The following is a 24,979-nucleotide window of genomic DNA, read 5'->3' on the forward strand; positions in this document are numbered from 1 at the left end:
TGACTATAAACAGACCAACTAAACTCATTAAACAGCTTAGTGGTCCTGCACAAGCTGTCATTGTGTCACCCTGAGGAGGAAAGGGAGTTTAAAGAGTTGAAATACCTGATGCCCAAGAGTCCTTGCCTTCGAACCACCCTTTCAATGAATCTCTCCTGAAGGCCTTTGTTTGGAGGTTCAAAATAACCCCAGACTTAGTCTAGGGAGGAGGCAGTTTAAGGCAAGGAACTACAAAAGCAGCAGGTAATTCCATGTTTTAATCCCTAAGTGAGGTCATGAAGTGTCAGATATTGCCATAGACTTCCATTGTCAGGATGAGAAGAAAGAAACACCTTCCTTCAGGGTTTCTGGCAATTAATCAGTCAATCCATACATTTTGTATGCAGAACACTGTCTCTAGACTGTAAGCTCATTGTGGTCAGGGAATGTATCTGTTATATTATTATATCATACTCTCCCAAATGCTTAGTACATTGCTCTGCACATAGTAAGTGCTCAATAAATACGATTCACTGGCTGATTAATAATAATAATAATAATAATAATGATAATAATAATGGTATTTGTTAAGTGCTTACTAGGTTCCAAACACTGTACTAAACATGGGGGTGGATACAGCAAATTGGGTTGGACACAGTCCCTGTCCCATGTGGGGCTCAGTGTCAATCCCCATTTTACAGATGAGATAACTGAGGCACAGATAATGAAGTGACTTGCCCAAGGTCACACAGCAGATGTAGCAGAGCTGGGCTTAGAACCCATGACCTTCTGACTCCCAGGCCCATCCACTACACCATGCTGCTTCTCTAGCACTTGGGAGAGTACACTATAATAGAGTTGGTAGACATGTTCCCTGCACACTGGAAACTCTCTGTCAGTCATGGGGAGCGGCAGAGCCCCCCCCCCCCCCCCCGCAAACTATGGTCCCTCTACAAGCTGCCAGCCAAGGTCAGTTCCCTACTTTGCCCACTCTGATCAGGCCTGTATGGTGTGGTTGGAATTATTTTATTGTGTGTGTGTGCCCCCACATATTGGCCATAAGGCTTGAATAAGCTTTCCTTTAGTAATTGGTAAAGATCTACAAATCTCCGTAGCAGAAACAGACATGAAAGCTGTCACCTTAGCAGTACTGTCAAGTAGTGCATTTATATCCCAAACTAAAACAAGGTCATTTTATGGATTGAGAGACTAGCTAATGGAGTTTATCTTCAAAATCCATCAAAACCCTAAATGAGGCTATGGTGGACTTCACCCCTAGTAGTATGTCTCTTGGAGTTGTCACCAAGGACACATCTGACTCCTGGAGCGGTTTCATTACTATGAGCAATATTTCGCATGAAATATGAAAAAAAATTCACAGGTTCAAATTTCTGGGTGCTCAGTCCATCTGCCAATAGTTTTTCCCCACTAGATATGAGTGGATCATGGGAGGCCAGAACTGATTATTAAATTGAAGTGTTTGAATTGAAAGTAAGGTGGATCCAGTAAGGACAAATTGACAAGAATGTCAACGGAGGTTAGATGATTCAGCTGTGACAATAAATAATTGGACAGATTAACCTAGTGACTCTTTGCAGGTAAAGTTGGTATTCAACCCATAAGGCAGAAGGGTTATAATGTAACTAAGCTGCACACAGTAAGCGCTCAATAAATATGATTGAATGAATGAATGAACTAAGCCCTGGAAGGAAAGACTACAGCCAGTAATCAATGTTATGTGTGGGAAAAAAAACCACATCAGTACAGGGATGAATAGGGAGTGCCATGTGATTGAGCTTTTTTTTTCTCTTTCCAGGTATTAATAACATGTTTCATTCCATTGCAAATTCATCTCAGTTAACTCAGTAGCAATCCTATGTTTAATATTTTGGGGGTAACAATGTAATTCTGCAGTGTTGATACTCAGTCCTTTGTTATACTGCAAAATTGTTACACCAGAGAACAAAGGAGGCACTTTTTCAACCCATCTAGAAGGCAGGCTTCCAAATATGGTGAAAAAGCAAAAAAAAAAAAGCAAAAAAAAACCCCACAAAAAAAATTGAATAAATGCTGGACTGTTTTTTTCAGCAATTATTTTGAGGCCCTAATGGGTTCTCAGCTGTGTCGTTGTACAGTGGAAAGTACTGCAGGTCATGAATCAGTGTTTTCAGTTACTTTCATATATGTGGATAGTCACATAATTAAAGTGCCATTTTCAAAGGCAAAGGACAGGATGAGGGGTGAGTTAGTAAGGGAAATCTTATTCCAAATGTCTGTTTGGAAACATGTTTTATAAGTATACTCTGTTAGGATAGTTAATAGTTGCAAACCACCTTCATCCATAATTTAATTTGTAAATACATGATGAAACCCAGAAGACTCAATTAAATCACACACAGTGGAATCCTGCCTTGCCTCAGTGCTTAGATAATTATATTGGAGCGGACACACTTTTGATCAAAAGTTCCATGGTATGATTTGAAAATATGGAAATAAGCTGTCTGTGATGGAAAAACTTGAGTGTGATGGTCCCTTCTAAGTGGGCACATCTCATTAAGAAACATCAAATAATATCTGCTTAATGTTTTATGGGTGCTGTTAATTCAACACCCATTTCTCAGTTCTTTACCATAGTTAAAGGCACAAAAGCCTAAGGAGTGACTGGGGAATGAAACTTCAACTTAGAAGAGCTTTTTGGGAAATCAGTTTTTGCTAGGTCCCTTTTCATTAGACCCCTCTAGACTGTACGGTCCTTGTGAGCAGGGAGCTTGTCTACCAACTCCGTTATATTGTACTCTCCCAAGTGCTTAGTACAGTGCTCTGCACACAGTAAGTGCTCAATAAATACCATTGATTGATTGATTAGAATCTTTATTTGGTGCACTATATACCACATTATAATGTGTTACTAAAAAGCTACTTGCTTGGGTATTTTGTCTTTTGAAGTAATAAAAAAGGAGTTGAAAGGCACTGTGGTAAATCAGCAAAATTGTGAGGCTATTAGGAACAGAAGTACACTTTGTTTTTAAGCTGACATTTTACAGGGACAACTTTAATAACTAAAGGAGCTAATTTTTTTTCATGTAGAAGTATCAAAGTCATCTAGTGGAAGATTAACTGCTTGGGAGTTTTAGAAGTTGGGATGTTATCTACAGTGTTCTGTGGTAGTCAGTGAAAAACTGGTAGTTGGCCATATATGAAGGCCTGATACTCTGAAATGGAAAAAAATGATATTTGGAACTGGTTCCAAGTTCTGAGGTTGAAATGATTGGGAGAAAGATGTATTCTACATTGGACATATGTGTTCTTTAAGACAAACAGCTTTATGTTGGGGTAAATAAGAGAAAAGAGTGAAGGATATTTTTTAAAAAGTTTTTAATCTTTTCTAGCTTGTGAAAGCACTGAAAACAGTATCTGCATTTGATGTCCAGGTAGTGGATTACAAGTATAAGTAAGTAGACATGACACATCAAACATTTGCTTCACGTTGATCATTGTTGATGAAGATACAGTGCTCTTTAGCCTAACACCTCCCAGCACTTTGCAAACATTGTTGCTGAGCCTCAAGAAATTCATGTGACCACTACTGAGATAGCAGTGGAAGCAGTGTGGCCTAGTGGGAAGAGCACGGGCCTGGGAGTCAAAGGACCTGAGTTCTAATCCCACTCCACCATTTACCTACTGTGTGACCGAGGGCGTCACAACTTCTCTATGCCTCAGTTCCCTCATCTGCAGACTGGGGATTCAGTACCTGTTCTCCCTCCTACTTACACCGTGAGACCCATGTGAGACTTGCTGCTCTTGTATCTATCCCAGCATTTAGTGCAGTGCTTGGCATGTAGTAGATGCTTAACAATTATTATTATTATTACTATTCTATTTATTTTGTTAATGATGTGCATATAGCTATAATTCTATTTGTTCTGACGATTTTGACACCTGTCTACATGTTTTGTTGTCTGTCTCCCCCTTCTAGACTGTGAGTCCATTGTTGGGTAGGGACCGTCTCTATATGTTGCCGACTTTGTACTTTCCAAGCGCTCAGTACAGTGCTCTGCACACAGTAAGCACTCAATAAATACGAATGAATGAATGAATTATTATTATTATTATTATTAGGCATCCTGAGTAAGCAATGTTCCTTCATCAGTAAGTTATGAATGCACAAATATACCCACACATAGAAACTAAAGTACAGATACCAGTACATTGGTCGGCTTTTCACTGTAACCGAAGGCAAAACATAGACAGGAATGCCTTTAAATGAAGTCCCTTTGCAAATCTATGTGAAATATAAAAAAACTAAGAACATTTTAAAAAATAAAAAACATTTTAGCCTCTGGATCTAGTGGAAACACTATGAAACTGGCATGGCTAGTTTATTATTCTCCTCAACAGGGTACAGTCAGTTCTGCCATAGTGTGGTTTTTCACTGTTCTTACCATAATGCACAGCTGTCTAGATATAATGCATGTGTTCTTGGTAGAATTGGTTTTGTGCATTCATAAGACATCAGTAAAGACTGTAAGCTTGTTGTGGACAGGGAATGTGTCTGTTTATTGTTATATTGTACTCTCCCAAGTGGTAGTACAGTGCTCTGCACAGCATACAGAAAGCACTCAATAAATATGATTGACTGGATGACTGACAGACTAGCCTGGCCTGCAACAATTGGAAGAAGCATCCTTTGAACTGACAGTCCAAGGTTTGAATAGCATAATGTGACTTTCCTATATGCCCCAGTTTATAGGAGACTGACTAAGAAATTTCCAACACTACATATTGAATAATAATACCTGTTATCATTAAGCTAAAGGTACCAAAGCCACTTTCTAGTGCTTAATATGCCATAGATCCCTGTAGGCTGTCAGTTTTCCAGTTAGTGCCTTGGGTAGATTTTATAAATTCAGGTCATGCTATGTGGAAAAAAAAAAATTCTAGCTTTACATCTAAATATTGCTGATTTTTGAAAAGACTTATTAGTTGTTTAAAAATATCTATTGCCCTAAGTTACCCCATAGGACAACTCAGGGAGATTAGGTAATAGTACAATTTACAGCCAGTAGTAATAATAATAATAATAATAATTATTATTATTTTTGTTAAGAGGTTATTAGGTGTCAAGCACTGTTCTAAGTGCTGAGGTAGATACAAGCCTAATCAGGTTGGACACAGTCCTTGTCCCACATGGGGCTCACAGTCTAAGTAGGAGGGAGAACAGGTATTTAATCATCATTTACAGTACAGTGCTCTGCACATAGTAAGCGCTCAATAAATACGATTGATGATGATGATCATTTACATTTGAGGGAACTGAGGCACAGAGAAGTTAAGTGATTTGCCCAAGGTCACACAGCAAGCAATTGGCAGGGCCAAACTTAGAACCCAGGTTGTCTGACTCTCAGGCCCATGCTCTTTCCACTAGGCCATGCTGCTTCTCCTTAAACATAACATGCCTGAAAGGGATGCATGGGAGCAGTGCATTTTAGATGTTAGATGGTGTTCTGCCACAAATTTGAGAGTGGAGAATATGGAAGGTGGACAAGGGAGACTCTTCTTCCCTTTGCAATTCCAGAGACTATGTCACTGTGTTCCTTGGAGCTATAGACTATGTCGCTGTGTTCCTCAGAGCTATAAGGGGATAATATGTTTAAATTTATATGTCAAGATTATGTTTAACCTCATAGCCTCATTGCTATTCGTTCCCAATTTGACAATCTACCCTTCTCCCAGCTGAAAGTATCTCCAAAACCACTTGTGAGAAGTCTCGGGCACCCAGAGATGTCCCCAGGATCCTGAAGCCCTTGTTTTTTTTTTCCTTCCTACAAAAGGGGAGGTTTTTAGGGTTCCTTGAAAAGTGACCCTCTCTCCTCGCAAATTCACACCACAGTATTCCACCACCACCCTTTGACTCTCCAGATAAGCACTCCAAATGACAATGGAATCAAGCATCCAGCTAGTCCTGCTTGAAGAAGGCTGGTTGCTGGGAGTTTGGAGAGGTTTTTCTCTCTCCCTTTCTACTCTGCTTTCAGGAAACACATCTTCTGGGAAGTGAGAGCTTCATACACACCCCCTCCTTAATCTGTATTTGTATATATCTGTAATTTATTTATTTATATATTTATTTATATTAATGTCTGTCTCCCCCTGTAGACTGAGCTTGTTGTGGGCAGGAATGTGTCTGTTGTTATATTGTAAACTCTCCAAAGTACTTAGCACAGTGCTTTGCACACAGTAAGCGCTCAATAAATACAGTTGAGTGAATGAATGAACATAGACTCCATGGTTAGTGATCTAAAGTGGTTTTTAATAGATTATGCACATAACACTAACATACTAAAATTATGTAACACTCTAAGTAACTTCCAGATGTCAGAACACCTGGAAGCAGTGTGGCCTAGAGAAGCAGCATGGCCAGGTGGATAGAACCCAAGCCTGGAAGTCAGAAGGACCTGGGTTCTAATCACGGCTCTGCCACTTGTCTGCTGTGTGACCTTGGGCAAGTCATTTCACTTCGGTGCCTCAGTTCCGTCATCTGTAAAATGGGGATTAAGACTGTGACAGGGACATGTGGGACAGGGACTGTGTCCAACCCAATTTCCTTGTAGCCACCCCAGCCGTTTAGCACTGTGCCTGGCACATAGTAAGTGCTTAACCACAGTTATTATTATTATTGTTATTATTACAGTCCCTCCAGACTGTAAACTTGTCGTGGGTGGGGAAAGTATCTGTTTATTCTTGTATTGTACTCTCCTAAGTGCTTAGAGCAGTGCTCTACACATGGTAAGTGCTCAATAAATACTATTGATTGAATGAATGAATGAATATTATCATTATTATTATTATTATTATTAATAAAACCACCCTTCCCTTAACAAACACATTCAACTCAAGGGTGATTTCTCCCCTCCCCCCCACCTCCTCGGTCCCAGGATCTGCTTACTTCCCTGCAGTTATTCCTGGTGAATTCCTTAAGCCACAACAATCGTGGTTCTGTCCTCCCCACTGTGCACAGCTCTTTTTGGAGAGACCAACCCCCATAGCTGACTCTGCAGAGGGAGTCTTGCTCCCTGGGATCCTAAAATCTTGAATCCTCCAAATGGAGAAATCTCTCCCAAGGATCATTCAACCCCTATTCCCTTAAAATGACTGGCCTTCTCCCCTTTTTCTTAATCCCCCTTGATTAGCCCTGTTCCAAGTGGAGCTGTCAACTAAGTGCTTGTTACCTATAGGAGGGGATACGCAGAAATTTCTGTTCCAGAAACTTCTGCACTTTCCCCCCATCTTTATATGTGTGGTAAACTAGAATGGCCATCCCAAACACATGTCTATCGACTTAAAGTACAGTCAATATCATGAGGTAAGAAATATTAAGAAATTTGTCTTACAGCAGTAGTTAATAATGTATTTCATTTCTGTATGCATCAGATGATAAGTAGAGATTCATTTTCTTTCTCCCCCTGCAAGGATTTTTAACATTGTTTATTATTTTTGCAGAAAACTTGCGTTTTTAGATCAATTGAGTATCACACACAACACAGATATATTTGTTGGCATGCACGGAGCTGGCCTCACCCATTTACTTTTCCTGCCAGACTGGGCTACTGTTTTTGAACTGTAAGTTTTGAGGATTTCAGAATTGGCATTTTTTATCTAACTATAGTTATAATATAGTGACACTTCATTAATTCATATTCCAGTAATTAACAGGAATAGATAGGATACAGTTTTGACTAATGATATACCTTGTGGCTGGGGAGAGTGTGGCGTTTACACTAGGAGTCTTCCAGATTTTTCCTTCCTGTTTTTGCTTTCTCAGCTTGGGTGAGGGGAAGGCAAGATGTAACAGCTCTAGAGAAGCAGGAGTAGGGTGACCCTGAAAATGTTTTAAACATCCAGAATTCACACTGCTTCATTCTGAAAGGTGCTGGACATCATAATATCAAGGATCACTCTGGCAAGTATGACAGAGGAGACGAAGAGGGCACTTGAGGGCAATTTAAAAATAACTGGCTTCCCAACTCCAGGTCTAGGGAATAGGAAGATTCCTGTATCAGAAAAGGGAACAAGGAATCTCTTTACTTCCTACTAGCATTTATTAAGCATTTACTATGTGCCAGGCACTGTTCTAAGCACTGGGGTAGAAACAAGCAAATTGGGTTGAACAGTCCCTGTCCCACATGGGGCTCACAATCTTAATCCCAATTTTACAGTTGAGGTAACTGAGATACAGAGAAGTGAAGTGACTTGCCCAAGGTCATACAGCAGACAAGTGGCAGAGTCAGGATTAGAACCCAGGTCCTTCTGAGTTCCAGGCCCATGCCCTAACCACTAGAACACACTAAAACAGGATCACAAACTCCACGTCCTTCCACATGCAATGAATAGCTCCAAATCCTTCAGAATCCTGGCTAGCAGCATGGCCCAGTGGAAAGCACATGGATCTGGGAGTCAGAGGACCTGCGTTCTAATCCCAGCTCTGCCACTTTGCCAGCTGTGTGACCTTGGGCAAGTCACTTACCTTCTCTGGGCCTCAGTTTCCTCATCTGTAAAATGGAGACGCAATTCCTGTTCTCCCTCCTACTTAGAATGCGAGTTCAATGTTGGGCAGGGTCTATGTCAACTTGGTTATCACATATCATCATCATCATCATCATCAATCGTATTGAGCACTTACTGTGTGCAGAGCACTGTACTAAGCGCTTGGGAAGTACAAATTGGCAACATATAGAGACAGTCCCTACCCAACAGTGGGCTCACAGTCTAAAAGGTGGAGACACAGAACAAAACCAAACATACTAACAAAATAAAATAAACAGAATAGATATGTACAAGTAAAATAAATAAATAAATAGAGTAATAAATATGTACAAACATATAGACATATATACAGGTGCTGTGGGGATGGGAAGGAGGTAAAATGGGGGGGATGGAGAGGGGGACGAGGGAGAGAGGAAGGAAGGGGCTCAGTCTGGGAAGGCCTCCTGGAGGAGGTGAGCTCTCAGTAGGACCTTGAAGGGAGGAAGAGAGCTAGCTTGGCGGATGGGCAGAGGGAGGGCATTCCAGGCCCGGGGGATGACGTGGGCCGGGGGTCGATGGCGGGACAGGCGAGAACGAGGTACGGTGAGGAGATTAGCGGCGGAGGAGCGGAGGGTGCGGGCTGGGCTGTAGAAGGAGAGAAGGGAGGTGAGGTAGGAGGGGGCGAGGTGATGGAGAGCCTTGAAGCCCAGGGTGAGGAGTTTCTGCCTGATGCGCAGATTGATTGGTAGCCACTGGAGATTTTTGAGGAGGGGAGTAATATGCCCAGAGTGTTTCTGGACAAAGATAATCCGGGCAGCAGCATGAATCAATCAATCAATCAATCAATCGTATTTATTGAGCGCTTACTATGTGCAGAGCACTGTACTAAGCGCTTGGGAAGTACAAATTGGCATCACATAGAGACAGTCCCTACCCAACAGTGGGCTCACAGTCTAAAAGGGGGAGACAGAGAACAGAACCAAACATACCAACAAAATAAAATAAGTAGGATAGAAATGTACAAGTAAAATAAATAAATAAATAAATAAATAGAGTAATAAATATGTACAACCATATATACATATATACAGGTGCTGTGGGGAAGGGAAGGAGGTAAGACGGGGGGATGGAGAGGGGGACGAGGGGGAGAGGAAAGAAGGGGCTCAGTCTGGGAAGGCCTCCTGGAGGAGGTGAGCTCTCAGCAGGGCCTTGAAGGGAGGAAGAGAGCTAGCTTGGCGGATGGGCAGAGGGAGGGCATTCCAGGCCCGGGGGATGACGTGGGCCGGGGGTCGATGGCGGGACAGGCGAGAGCGAGGTACAGTGAGGAGATTAGCGGTGGAGGAGTGGAGGGTGCGGGCTGGGCAGTAGAAGGAGAGAAGGGAGGTGAGGTAGGAGGGGGCGAGGTGATGGAGAGCCTTGAAGCCCAGGGTGAGGAGTTTCTGCCTGATGCGCAGATTGATCGGTAGCCATTGGAGGTTTTTGAGGAGGGGAGTAATATGTCCAGAGCGTTTCTGGACAGAGATAATCCGGGCAGCAGCATGAAGTATGGATTGAAGTGGAGAGAGACACGAGGATGGGAGATCAGAGAGAAGGCTAGTGCAGTAGTCCAGACGGGATAGGATGAGAGCTTGAATTAGCAGGGTAGCGGTTTGGATGGAGAGGAAAGGGCGGATCTTGGCAATGTTGTGGAGCTGAGACCGGCAGGTTTTGGTGACGGCTTGGATGTGAGGGGTGAATGAGAGAGCGGAGTCGAGGATGACACCAAGGTTGCGGGCTTGTGAGACGGGAAGGATGGTAGTGCCGTCAACAGAGATGGGAAAGTCAGGGAGAGGACAAGGTTTGGGAGGGAAGACAAGGAGCTCAGTCTTCGACATGTTGAGCTTTAGGTGGCGGGCGGACATCCAGATGGAGATGTCCTGAAGGCAGGAGGAGATGCGAGCCTGGAGGGAGGGGGAGAGAGCAGAGGCAGAGATGTAGATCTGGGTGTCATCAGCGTAGAGATGATAGTTGAAGCCGTGGGAGCGAATGAGGTCACCAAGGGAGTGAGTGTATATTGAGAACAGAAGGGGACCAAGCACTGAACCTTGGGGAACCCCCACAGTAAGAGGATGGGAGGGGGAGGAGGAGCCTGCAAAAGAGACTGAGAAAGAACGACCGGAGAGATAAGAGGAGAACCAGGAGAGGACGGAGTCTGTGAAGCCAAGGTCAGATAACGTGTTGAGGAGAAGGGGGTGGTCCACAGTGTCAAAGGCAGCTGAGAGGTCGAGGAGGATTAGGACAGAGTATGAGCCGTTGGATTTGGCAAGCAGGAGGTCATTGGTGACCTTTGAGAGGGCAGTTTCCGTGGAATGAAGGGGACGGAAGCCAGACTGGAGGGGGTCGAGGAGAGAGTTGTTGTTGAGGAATTCTAGGCAGCGCGTGTAGACAACTCGTTCAAGGAGTTTGGAAAGGAATGGTAGGAGGGATATGGGACGATAACTAGAAGGTGAGGTGGGGTCAAGAGAGGGTTTTTTTAGGATGGGAGAGACATGGGCATGTTTGAAGGCAGAGGGGAAGGAACCAGTGGAGAGTGAGCGGTTGAAGATGGATTGTAGTATGGATTGTAGTGGAGAGAGACACGAGGATGGGAGATCAGAGAGAAGGCTGATGCAGTGCTTGGCACACAGTAAGTGCTTATGAATACGCAATTATTATTGCGTTTATCAGGAACTGGCTAGGATAGCCTCGAGTCCAAAATATCAGGACTTGTGGGAGTGATGCAGGTCTCTGAGGTAGGCCACTGTAATTGTTGTCCTGTAGTTGCTGTGTCTTCCCTTTCTCCCTTCCCCACAGCACCTGTATATATGTATATATGTTTGTACATATTTATTACTCTATTTATTTATTTTACTTGTACATATCTATTCTATTCATTTTATTTTGTTAGTATGTTTGGTTTTGTTCTCTGTCTCCCCCTTTTATACTGTGAGCCCAATGTTGGGTAGGGACTGTCTCTATATGTTGCCAATTTGTACTTCCCAAGCGCTTAGTACAGTGCTCTGCACATAGTAAGTGCTCAATAAATATGATTGATTGATTGATTGATTGATTCTCCCCTCAGGAAGAGCAAAGAAGAAAAACAAAGCTTCAAGCCCTTCACCAGATTTGAGACAGCCTCAGCAATAGTTTTACTGTACTTATGTCTGCCTAGTTAGCTCCTTACCCTGTTTCTAGGTGACATTTTTATGAATAAGGAGAAAAGACATTCTTCATTTTGGACTCCTCCCAAATGTGGATAACACATGGCCCTTTGCTCCCTTGATTCTGAAGTAGTTGGCTCATGTTTATGTTTATGCATCTTTCATTCACAGATCAAAAGGCACTTAACGCCATGTCTGGTGTTATTGGCCTATAAATAAGTTTAAAGACAGTAATAGAAAACTAGGCATTCAAAGTGAAATAGAAATGCAGCCTCTAGTCGTGTTGCCTTCGATGTAGAAGGGGTTATGAATCTTGTCCTAGCTGTAGACCATGGAACGCAATGTGTTTTAAGTGCATATTGCACAGACAGTATTACTTGTACATTTTCTGATTTTCACCCCAGCCCTACAGTATTTATGTACACTTTCTTATACTCTACTATTTCCCCTAGCTGTAATTTGTTGTAATGCCTGTCTCCCCTAGTAGACCATAAGCTCTTTGTGGGCAGGGATCGTTCCACCAAATCTATTTTATTGTAATTTCCCAAGAGCTTAGTACAGTGCTCTGCACATAGTAAGCGCTCAATAAATAGTACTGATTGATGTCCTAAGGATAATCATATCACATATGATATGGCTAACCAGTGAGAGTTGTAGCAAATAGCTTGCAAGGAATTCTTGAAGGAAAAAAAATATTGAGATTACAGCAGGGATGGCCTCAAAAGCACACTCTGGATAATTTGAAAATAAAAGTATTTACTCTTTTATCTCGTTTACGCATATCTCTATGCCCTTAGATACAACTGTGAAGACGAACGCTGTTATTTAGACTTAGCTAGGCTGAGAGGAATTCATTATGTCACCTGGCAAAAAAAGAACAAAATCTTCCCTCAAGATAAGGTAAAGTGCTTCCAAGAAGAGCACACTGCTTTATTATGCTTTTAAAATATATAGACTTTTCTCCACTTGTGTTCATTCTTAACTATGAAACACTTTTGCTATCTCTGAGTCCAAATTAACTTTTCTTCTCCAATTAGTGAGATATTTTGTATCAGTTTCCTGGGAGAAAAAGAAATGAAATTAATTGATTCTTCCTTCTCTCTGTTAATAAAATTACTGTTAATGCTATAGCTTCCTGCTACTGGTCGTTTAAGAAAGTCAATAAATTGCACGTAATATTAATCAAAATGGTTTCTACTGTCAAGACAATACAATTTGTGTCCGTTTTTAAAAGAGGGATCTAAAGTCACTAAACTTGTTTTTGTTTCTTTCAGGGTCATCACCCAACTCTAGGAGAACACCCCAAGTTTACCAACTACTCCTTTGATGTGGAAGAGTTTATGTATCTTGTACTCCAAGCAGCAGACCATGTAACTCAACATCCAAAATGGCCATTTAAGAAGAAGCGGGATGAATTATAGATCATAGCCCATGTTTCTTTTTTAAGTAATCGTTTATCAATTTCACTGGAGTCAAAAGGACCTAAATGATATCACAATTAAATTGATATGTCACAACTGAGTCCTTATATTTGCCAAAACATACTTCCAGAATCTGGGGCTGTCAATATTGTGTCTGTAATTGATTGTTGACTGATTGATTCTTCAGTCGGAAAACTTATGGCAGACCCCCAGTCTTCTGATTCCTAAGAGTAATGCTCTTTGCACTGGGCCAACAAGGCTAAAAAGAAGTCAGCAGTGTAATTGAATTGAAAAAGTGTAACTTCAACTATAACACTTCAGTCATTCATTTAATCGTATTTATTGAGCGCTTACTGTGTGCAGAGCACTGTACTAAGCGATAGGGAGAGTACAATATAGCAGTAAACAGACACATTCCCTGTCCACAATGAGCTTTAAGTTTAGAGGACAAGTTTATAAAAGTGGTTTTAACCAATTTATGACGCTCAATTCTGTGGCCAGTAATAGATAATCCATTTTATGGCAAAATGAGAAAACATTTAGAATTAATATCAACAGTATTTGAATGCCTACTGTGTGCTGAGCACTATACTGAGTGCATTACAGCATATAAATCCTTTAGTGTCCTGACTACAGATACTTTTTACATGTATGTGTGTATGTATGTATGTATTTTCTAGTTCCAGTGTTGCCCAACTACAAAGAAGGTGTTGTTTTTTAAGGGTCATAAACACATTGCTAGGGGTTGAGCTTATTTATTATCGTAACTGTATTGTCAAAGCTGAACTATTTTTTATCAGTATCTTTCATGTAGTTCTGCTACAACTTTAAATTGATAAGACTCTCAACATATTGGTTACACTTTTTAAAAATATCACTACTGTTCTTAGTGTAGAATATTAATAAATTACCAGGAGGAGTATTTACCTGAAAAAAAATTAAAACAATTTTAATGCAGATGCAGTTTGAATCAGTTTGAACTTGATTTTTAAAATTCTAAATCTTAAAAAAAAGTTTCTGTATTTGTAGTCTTACCTCATTTTAAAAAAAGTTTTTAAGAGCATGTGATCCTGTAAAACAAGCACTCATTTTCAGAAAATGAGAATTGAGAGAAAACTATTTAATGGTTGCAATTTGCACAGACACTTTTTAAGATAGAAGTAAATTTTATATGACCAGGAAGATACCATGTAAAAAGACACTATTAATGTGGTAAATTTTTATTTGAGCTGATGTGTTATGCCATTTTCAGCAGATTTTTAAAGTATGAATTATTCTTTTATTAATCAAGCTCTTGAAGTGCACCAGTTAATGTTGTGAATGGACTGTACTCATCTTGATGTACATTTTTAATGTGGTATTGAAGTAAATCTTTTTGCATTTTATTCAAACGATGGAATTGTTATTAAAGGATTCTGAATTATCTCAATTCCCTGATTAAACTATGGTTTTTAAAACTAATCAAAGGATAGCATTTCTTCCAGGTCAGGAATTCACTAAGGGACCTTCTCTCTAACTGTTATCTTTATTTACAAATACACTCAGAGTGTGAGACTGTTGTTGGGTAGGGATTGTCTCTGTTGCCAAATTGTACTTTCCAAGTGCTTAGTACAGTGCTCTGCACACAGTAAGCGCTCAATGAATGTGATTGAATGAATGTATATCAGTTTCCACATTTCCAGGGTATCCTGAAAGAATGAAAGCAAAGCATCTAACCTACCTATATCATCTGGCTTCTTCCCTGTTTCTTAGCCATTTCTTATTAAAACATTCTTTTATTTTTTATGGTTTTTGTTTTGATATTTGTTAAAAAATTATTATGTGCTAAGCACTGTTTCTAAGCACTGGGGTAGATACAAGATATTCAGGTTGGGCACAGTCCCTGTCCTATATGGGTCTTGCAGTCTAAGTAGAAGGGAGTAGGATTTAATCCTCATTTTGCAGATGAGAAAACTGAGGCATAGAGAAGATAAGTGACTTGCCCCAAGTCATACAGCAAAGTGGAAGAGCTGGGATTAGAACCCAGGTCCTCTGACTCCCAGGTTGGGGCTTTTTCCACTAGGCCATGCTGTTTCTGTACTATTTAAATTGCTTTAATTGTTAAAGTAATATTTCACTGTATTTAAAATGTTTCATTTCTCTTATCCCGTTATGATTTTTTTGTGGTAATAATAATAATTATGGTATTTGTTTAGTGCTTACTATATGCCAAGCACTGTTCTAAGTGCTGGGGTAGATACAAGGTTGGACACAGTCCCTGTCCTACATGGGGCTCACAGTCTTAATTCCCATTTTGTAGATGACGTAACTGACAAGTGGCAGAGCTAGAATTAGAACCCAGGTTCTCTGACTCCCAAGCCTGTGCTCTTCTGTTAATAAAATGGCTACAGCTGTAGGAAATGTAAGCTTCTTTTTGGAGGTGATCCTAGATTTGAAAGTAAAGGAATATGTAAAGTAGAGCTCTGCCTTGGTTGGACGTGACCTGTGGGCCTTTGGTGTTCAAAGGTCATTGAGTCAGGTTGGAGCTGCCCAAGTCCAACCCAATCAAGCTTGGACCAGCTTTAGTCAGTTCCCAACCCCTTGTATCCCTTCCATTTTGCTTTGGAGAGCTGCAGTGCTGGGGTTCGGGTGCTCCCTAGCCCATTTGGGGATGAACTAGAAGTGGGGACTGTCTCTATATGTTGCCAACTTGTACTTCCCAAGCACTTAGTACAGTGCTCTGCACACAGTAAGCGCTCAATAAATACAATTGATGATGATGATGATGATGACCTGGGGCAATGCTGTGAGTGAGCAGTAAATCCCCTTAACTGCTGGGTCCATGACAGCCTGAAGGGACAACTACACATGTCTGGAAGGATTGCCTCCAAAGTGACCCTGGGCCATTTCCACTCCATTTTGTCTCTCAAACACTGCAGTTCAGAGGCAGGGCCAGATTAGGCACAATTTTGACTAAAATAGGGTGAACAATCCCAGGCCTCAAATGTCCAAGCTATTGCAGAGCTTTTACACAAGGCCTGAAAAACACTACATGGGTCAGACTCATCTTAGAGGTCAGTCACTTCTGTTTCCATTTTGCCTTTTGGATAAAACGTGATGTAGTGTTGAAAGAAATGTTTTTTGTTTGTTTTGTTTTCACTCCTACATCTGCAGCTATTGGGTCTTCACAACATTATCTAGATCCACCCTTCCTCTTCAGTCAAATAGCTCCCATGCTGGTTTGGGCTCTTGTCACAGACTGTAAGCTCACCGTGGGCAGGGAGCTCTGTTGTATTGAACTCTTCCAAGAGCTGAGTATAGTACTCTGAACATAGTAAGCACTCAATAAATACCATTGATGATGATGATCATAGATAGACTACTGTATCAACCTCCTCACTGGTCTCCCTGCCCCCAGCTTGTCTCACCTTTTTGATTTATCTTCTTGGCACACATCTCTCCACCCCTCAAAACCTCCCATTTCCTTCCATATCAAGTAGAAACTCCTTACCATTGACTTCAAGGTTTCCATCAGCTTTCTCCATAGCATATACTAGCTCTCTTCACACCCTACTCTCCAGCTTGCACTCTTTACTCATTCATTCATTCAATCGTATTTATTGAGCGCATACTGTGTGCAGAGCACTGTACTAAGTGCTTAGGAAGTACAAATCGGCAACATATACAGTCCCTACCCAACAATGGGCTCACAGTCTAGAAGGGGGAGACAGATAACAAAACAAGCAGAAAGGTGTCAAAATTGTCAGAACAAATAGAATTATAGCTATATACACATCATTAATAAAAGAGTAGTAAATATGTACAAATATATACAAGCACTGTGGGGAGGGGAAGGGGATAGGGCAGAGGGGAGGGGGCGGTAGGAGGGAGGAGGAGGAGAAGAAAAAGGGGGGGCTCCATCTGGGAAGGCCTCCTGGAGGAGGTGAGCTCTCAGTAGGGCTTTGAAGGGAGGAAGAGAGCTAGCTTGGCGGATGTGTGGAGGGAGGGCATTCCAGGCCAGGGGAAGGATGTGGGCCGGGGGTCGACGGCGGGACAGGCGAGAAAAAGGCCCAGTGAGGAGGTTAGTGGCAAGAGGAGTGGAGCGTGGAGCGTACGGGCTGGGCTGTAGAAGGAGAGAAGGGAGGTGATGTAGGAGGGGGCGAGGTGATGGAGAGCCTTGAAGCCAAGAGTGAGGAGTTTTTGCTTACTCCTCCCGAACTCACCTCTAATTGTATCTTGCTCTTGACCTCTCACTCGTTCTCATTTCCTTTTCCACTCCCTTCTGCATCGCCCTTGCACTTGGATTTGCACCCTATATTCACCCCTCCCTCAGCCCCACAACACTTACATACACATCTGTGATTTATTTATGTTAATATCTGCTTCCCCCTCTATCTGTAAGCTCGTTGTGGGTAGGGAATGTGTGTTACCAACTCTGTTATGTTGTACAAATATATAGTACAAAACCCCTTCGTTCTGGGGCAGTATGCTAACAGTTGCTCAAACAAAAAGACTGTGAACATGTGCTATCAGGAATTTGATGTACTAGAATTTTTCCCCACTTAATTCAAGTGGTATCTTTCCAACATCGCCTACAGCCATGAAGTTCAAAGCCCAGTCAGGCTCTGAATGTCTGTAGCCCGCTATAGACTGTAAGCTGTGGGCAGGGATTGCACCTACCAACTCTGTTGTATTGTCCTCTTACAAGTGCTTAGTACAGTGCTCTGCACACAGTAAGCACTCAATAAGTACTATTGATTGATTGGCTTATGATTTATATGTATTTAATTCACATTCCCAGAATTATGTACAGTAGCCTCATCTGTAAAATGGAAACTTGATAACTGTTTTCCCTCTCCCTTGGACTGCATCTAGGCTGATTAACTTGTATCTACCCCAGTGCTTAATATAGTGCTTGGCATATAATAAGTGCTTATATTATTACTATATATTTGTACTATTTCTTGTAATGTCCCTTTACTTTCTTCTGTTCCCACTATTTGTAAATAATTTTTTGTCTCTCTGTCTCTCCCAATTGAATGAAAACTACTTGAGGCCAAGGAATGTGTTTCTTGCTTTGATTGTACTCTCCTATGTGCTTAGTAATAATAATAATAATGGCATTTGTTAAGCAATTACTATATGCCTTGCACTGTTCTTAGCACTCAGTAGGTGCTCAATAGATCCCATTAGTAGATTGAGGTGTATGGTGTCAGATACAGCATTGAATACTACATCGGGAAGTTTCATGAATATGAGGTTTGGGGGTTCACAACCCTCCATTTTATAGCAGAACTGACTGTACTGTGTTCAATTTTTGTCCCCGCAAGTGAAATATGTGAGGAAACTGAAGGGGATCTTGGGAGGAGTGAGAAAAATTATTAAATAGATGTAAAAGAGATCATATGCAGAAGGATAAAAGAATCGGGGCTGGCTTAACCTGATGAATATATTTAAACAACTCCCTGGAAAGTGAGAATAGAGAAGAGTTGAACCTGACATTTTTTCCAAACCATTAACACATTACGTTTCAAATGAAGCATTTTGGAGCAATAAAACCTATCCATTTTTGTTCCTCTGTCAAATCAGTACTAATGTGTACTGGAGAGAAATGAATAGCTAAATAATGAATAACTATAATTAGGGGAGTTAGATAAAATATTTGTAATAAAATATTCTAAAACTTTAGCCCAATTTTTCATTGACTGGAGGGTGAAAGTTACCTGTTTAAAGTTGAGAAGTAGTAATATTCATTTTACACTTTGCATAGAGTACAGCATTTACTTAGTGCTGGGAAAAATACATGTGTGAAAATTAGACATGGTTCCTGGCTCTCAAAGGCCTCACAATCTAAGAAGAAGGGAAGGGAGAGGGAACAGGTGACAGACACAAAAGGAAGGATGAAATTATAAAAACACAAAACCAATATAGAAGTCAAGGACAACAATCTATAGGTTTAATCTTGTCAGCCAACAATCAAGTATTTGTGAGATCTGTGAGGATACATAAATGTCTATAATGCATGTTGAATGAGACATGGTCCTGCCATCAAAAAGTTTATAATTCCAAATAGGAAAGGCAAAAAAGACAAATATCCAGTCTGAATAAATATTAAAAATTGATCAATCATATTTATTGAGCACTTACTATGTGCAGAGCACTGTATAGACCATAAGATCATGGTGGGCAGGGAATGTGGCTACCAACTCTGTTATATTGTACTCTCCCAAGGACTTAGTACAGTGCTCTGCACACAGTAAGTGCTCAATAAATATGATTGATTGACTGACTAACTTGAAAAAGAATGAATGAGTCATGAATTATGCAGATAGTTTAGACAATATGATACAAGAAAAACTTGCTGGAGAAAGAAGGTTTTGAGATGTGATTTAAGATAGGGAGAGTTTTATTACATATAGTCTCAAATGCAGTATCAAATGGTTAAGCATGGACACAGCCAAGATTTGATGTGAAACTGCCAATATATCAAGAGCTTCTTAAACCAATTATTGAAATGTGATAGCAACATTTGTTGATGGTTGACAATGGATTTCATTGGCCTCTAGACCGTAAGCTCTTTATAGGCAAGGAACATGTCTGCTTAATTCTGTTTCGTATGCTTCCAAGTGCTTAGTATACTGCCCTGCACATAGTAAGTGCTCAATAAATACCTTGACTGATTGATTAGCCCATCATTTCCCAATTGGAAGATAATACTCCAAACTCGGGAGCTATGCAACCCGTCCTGAACCCTTTAACTGCCCCCAGGTTGGCCAGAGAGAACTGAGGAATCTGGAAATTCAGGCAGCATCCGACTATTTTCTCTGCAATCCATATATTGGCAAGGGAGGCCATTGTGCTGAGCATAGGCAACCTCAGGGCAAGGGGAGATTTTTCTCAGAGGGGTGTGGGGTTCAAACAGGAATGTCATTTAAACAAAAATTCCCTTTGCAAGCTCATTCTACTGAGGTTGACTTGGAGACGTCTCTCTTTTGGAACAGTGCTGGTTGCCTTTGCAGGGACCCTATCAGTTTTACAGACAGGTTAATTCATTCATTCATTCATTCATTCAATCATATTTATTGAGTGCTTACTGTGTGCAAAGCACTGTATTAAGCACTTGAAAAGTACAATATAGCAATAGAGACAGTCCCAGTTAGCTGTGTGGGGAGGCAGGGGGCAGGGAGTGGCTGCTCAAACCTTGACTTTTTATTTTGACAATGATTTTTTTGGAATTCAGCAATGTTCTGATTATTCAAGGATTTCTTTTTGAATAAGGAAGTTCAGTTGTTTCACATTGGATGTTTTTGGTATCTATAGATTCTTATTAATTCGGAATGAAATCTTGAATGATTGGTCTGAAGGCAGGGAAGTGTGCAGGGTTGTGATGGGATCAATCGTATTTATTAAAAACAAACAAAAATAAATTGTATTAAGTGTTTACTATGCACCAAGCACTGGGTTAGATACAAGATAATCAGGTTTAAAACAGTCTCTGTCCCACAGGGGCTCACAGTCTTAATCCCCATTTTACAGATGAGGGAATTGAGGGACAAGAAGTGACTTGCTCAAAGTCACACAGCAGACGTGGCAGAGCTGGGATTAGAACCCATGTCCTCTGACTCCCAGGCCCCCGCTCTTTCCACAAGGCCATGCTGACTCTTGAGTGCTTACTGTGTGTGCAGAGCACTGTATTAAGCGCTTGGGAGAACACAACGTGACAGTTGATAGACACGTTCCCTGCCCACAACGAGTTTACAGTCTAGGGGATGAAGTTAGATCAGAGAGCATGAATAACAGCTTTGACTGAAGATGTATTGAGTGTTTTCAGTTGTTTGGACTGGGGAAAGGCTGGATACTGAGAGACCAGTAACATGGTGGTTGCAATCAGTGGCTAGTAGATTCATTTATTCAATCATATTCATTGAGTGTTTACTGTGTGCAGAGCACTGTACTAAGCACTTGGGAAGTACAAGTGAGCAACATATAGAGACGGTCCCTACCCAACAACGGGCTCACTGCCAAGTTTTACCAAGCCCGAATCAATCATGTCATCTCTGTACTTGGCAATTCATAGATGCCAAATCTCTGTGCTTGCCTTTCTACGTTTTCTGTCTGAAGTACTGCGTGTCAGACCTGTTACATCTTTCATGACCAATTAGTAGTCCTGGTTGCTTAATACAGTGAATATGTGGGATGACCAGGACTTGGACAAAGGGCTTAATGGTGGACTAGGAAGATGGCAAGCAAGTTGCAAGCAATGCTTTGGGGAAGCATGGGTTCTAATCCTGGCTCCACCACTTTTCTGCTGTGCGACCTTAGGCAAGTTACTTAAGTTCTCTGTGCCTCAGTTACCTCATCTGTAAAATGGGAATTAACTACTGTGAGCCCAATGTGAGACATGGACTGGGGCCAACCCGAGTAGCTCGTATCTGACCCGGCGCTTAGTTCAATGCCTGGCACATAGTAAGCACTTAACAAATACAAGAAAAAAAGAATAAAAAGCAAAGAAACAAAACAAAACCCAAAATGGTCATGCTGACGCTTCATTTGTAGCAATTAGAGGAGACTTTGACTTTCATGTCTGCTGTTCCTGACAGCCAGAAGGTAATTGTGCTTTCACCTCACTCTATAGAAGTAGGTTCAGGGTATTTCTTGGAAGCGCTTAGTACAGTGCTCTGCACATAGTAAGCACTCAATAAATACGATTGAATGAATGATAAGCCCACTGTTGGGTAGGGACTGTCTCTGCATGTTGCCAACTTGTATTTCCCAAGCGCTTAGTACAGTGCTCTGCACACAGTAAGCGCTCAATAAATACGATTGATTGATTGAAATACGATTGCTTGAATGAATGAATTGGCAAATAGCTGCCTGAATGATTTTCCCCATGAATTATGTCCATAAAAAGAGCTGCTTTAAAAGGTAGTTCCTTCTCTGGGCTGTTACCCATACATTATAGTAGCTTAATTTTTTAAAATGCTCTGAAACTAAACTGGTGAGGTTGAAAGGTGTTGGATAATTCCTGTTAGAAACCACCGCAAGTTATTTCTTCTATGATCCGGTGCCAGAAGCAAGCACTGCCGAGTTTCTAACACCAGGTGGCAGTCAAACCCTATTAAAAACCTCAGCTAACACGGTGTGCTGAAGCAAACTGTAAATTCAAAGCACCATTTGAGTACAACACAATAAAACCCCTGTTTCTGTAGGGATGGCAGGAAAAATTGATATGGACAGTTTTCAGATTAAGGTGTAGAATTTCATAGAGGCTACAAACACCTGAATTCTATATACACTTTCCAGATCATCTTATGAGAAGGTTACGTTGGTTTGGAAAAAAACCAACGATTTCCCGATTATGTATAAACCGAATACATACATGCTAACTCCGTGGGGGCCATGAGTTTTCAGCTGTGAGGGCAAAGCTATTGCTTTCACCTCCAGTGTTTTGGGCTGGACTCCCAGATTTACTTCCTGCAAATCTCAAGCAAACACCTGAGCTCTTTTGAGCAGGGTTGAAAAGGCCCCAGATTACATCTTTATGGCCAGCAATCTCTTTGAAGTCTGCCTGAGACGGCCCAACTCCATCTTGCTTTCCCCATAAAAGCCTTGCGTCCTTTTCACCCTCACACTAGAAATAAAAAACTGGCACCTGCGGCTCTATTGTGAAAAGCTTTTGTAGTGGAAGGAATGTCAGGTGTGATATTTTGGGATCAATAAACCATCAACTTTAATCCCTAACATGTTTTTCAGTGTTTCTTGGAACCCAGTGAGTTCTTCATAGACAGTCAATTATGTAACTAATTTTACTCTTTGGTTTGAGATTTGCATATGTACATGGTGCAATGAAAGGAGGAGGCCAAGAGAATTTTCTTTAAAACTACTTGATGTGATTCACAGGAAGGACACAACGATTGGGAGGAAAATGTAAATATTCTGGATGAAAATTTTTTAGATGAGTACTAATCCAAAAATATTTCTGGCAACTTTCAGAGGGAGAGAATTTACATGAAATACTTTAGATATGCAAGTCACCCAGGAATTGGGAGCCATTTCACACTGAATTTATAAGGATGCTATTTGATTTATCTGGCTTTATCAAATTGAAAGCCACAGGTCTATGGAGCATTGTAAATGTCCCAACAATACCTCTTGGATAAACGTACAGTATGAGAAAAACTGATGAAATTTTAGTATGGCACTGTAACGCAGGAGCTTAGCTCCAAGCAGATTCATTCTGGATTCGGCGAGACTGAAGAGAGAGGAGCCTTTGCAATGGGGTTCATATCACCTTTAATCTCGTGGCAGCCGGTCGAGGTCCTGGTGCAAGGACAGCCCCCTTCCACAGGACATCTGTGGAACATCCGCCCCGCAACAGGTGTGGGGCGGGCTTTTATACAGAACCAGACAGAGTTGGCCGCTTGCCAAAGGCTTATCTAAGGCCTACATAAGTGTGGCGCAGTTAGAAGTATACGGCACATGAGCAGAAAGCAGAGCAAGGAATTCTAGGTATCATAACAAAGCGAGGGATCCTGGATATCACAACAAAGAGAGGGGTTCTGGGTATTGCAGTATTCCGTGGACATACACTCCACCCCTCCAGTATCCTCGCCTCACAATCTACACAATTATCTTCCGCATAGATCCCTTGGCGAGGAAACTGGAACATTGCATCCAGATACTGCAGTAACAATAAAGGCTACAACAACATACCAGGAGTCCCAGCGCTAAGCCAAGTACCGTAAGGATGGCAGTATGCCACTCGAAAGTTAGCGACTGCCACCAATTACCTACAGGGTCATAGGATAGTGCAGTGATTTGCTACATTTCTTTCCTTAAAGCAGTTAAAGCACGGGATAGGTTATGATAGGCATCAGGAATATATATACAACATTCAGTGTGGAAAAAAGCACACACCCCACCCTGCGCAGCTGTAAGAAGGTCCAGAGCCATACGGTTCTGCAGGACCACTTTGCATATATGGGCTACCTCATCGTTAAAGCACTTGTATAGTCTCACACAACGGTTCAGGGGTCCATCCCATCGTTCACGCGACCAGTTCAACCGTCAGTAGAGAAGATCACCTATCGCTCGCCGAGTTTGGTTCCACAGCGGTGTCTCATCCTGAGAGGTCAAGCTTCATAGCCACTCCCATGTTGTGCAGTTGGCGGCAACAATTCTCCACAGTAGACCGTCTGAAGCGCTGGTTGGGAGGTCAGAACAAACCCAAAATGCTGACCTATTAGCCACCTCTGCAACAGTGTGGGCCCAATCCACAAAGACATTCAGTTCCCTTCCACAATTGTGACCAAAATTCAATCGGGTGGCGAACCGGTTCGGCGTGTTGCCATAGCCCCCACCCGAATCCATCTTCGGTTACGTGGACATCCAGCTCACACGGCTGTGCTGTGTCCAAAACATTGACAGCCTGAACCATTTTTTACTGCCTGTTTCACTGCAGCAAAGACAGACTGCTGGTTTTCACCCCAATCCCAGGGACTTCCTTTCCTCACTAGATGATATAGGGGTTTTATCGTCTGGGCTAAATGAGGAATAAATACTCTCCAATACCCCAAGAGCCCTAGGAATTCCTGCAGATGGCTCACAAGCCTGGAAATGGGGAAAGCCTGCACCTTATCTATCACGGCCTCTGGTATTATCTTTGTCTTACCCGACCAAACAACCCCCAAGAATTTGACTGAGAGGCCAGGTCCTTGGACCTTATCCATGTTTCCCGCCCATCCTCTCCCCCACAAATGCTCTAACAGAGCCAGAGCAGCAGCTTCCAGATCTGAAAGAGAGTCAGAAGTTAACAACATATCATCGATATAATGATATAACCTAACATTCTGGGGGACAGACCATAAGGTAAGATCTTGCGCTACCAATCCGTGACAGATT

General features: G+C 41.6%; 1 protein-coding gene across 1 annotated transcript in view; it reads left to right on the top strand.

The window, feature by feature from the left end:
* Positions 1-14,528, top strand: part of EOGT (EGF domain specific O-linked N-acetylglucosamine transferase) — a 57,834-nt gene extending 43,306 nt beyond the window's left edge. The window contains exons 14-17 of the mRNA XM_038740695.1: positions 3,369-3,430; positions 7,477-7,596; positions 12,476-12,578; positions 12,953-14,528. Of these exons, the coding sequence (XP_038596623.1) occupies positions 3,369-3,430; positions 7,477-7,596; positions 12,476-12,578; positions 12,953-13,099 (432 nt within the window). The 3' untranslated portion in view covers positions 13,100-14,528. The remainder of the gene's footprint in view (positions 1-3,368; positions 3,431-7,476; positions 7,597-12,475; positions 12,579-12,952) is intronic.
* The last annotated feature ends 10,451 nt before the right edge of the window (positions 14,529-24,979 follow it).

Source organism: Tachyglossus aculeatus, chromosome X1 (assembly GCF_015852505.1).
Source record: "Tachyglossus aculeatus isolate mTacAcu1 chromosome X1, mTacAcu1.pri, whole genome shotgun sequence".
Classification (NCBI taxonomy): Eukaryota; Metazoa; Chordata; class Mammalia; order Monotremata; family Tachyglossidae; genus Tachyglossus; species Tachyglossus aculeatus.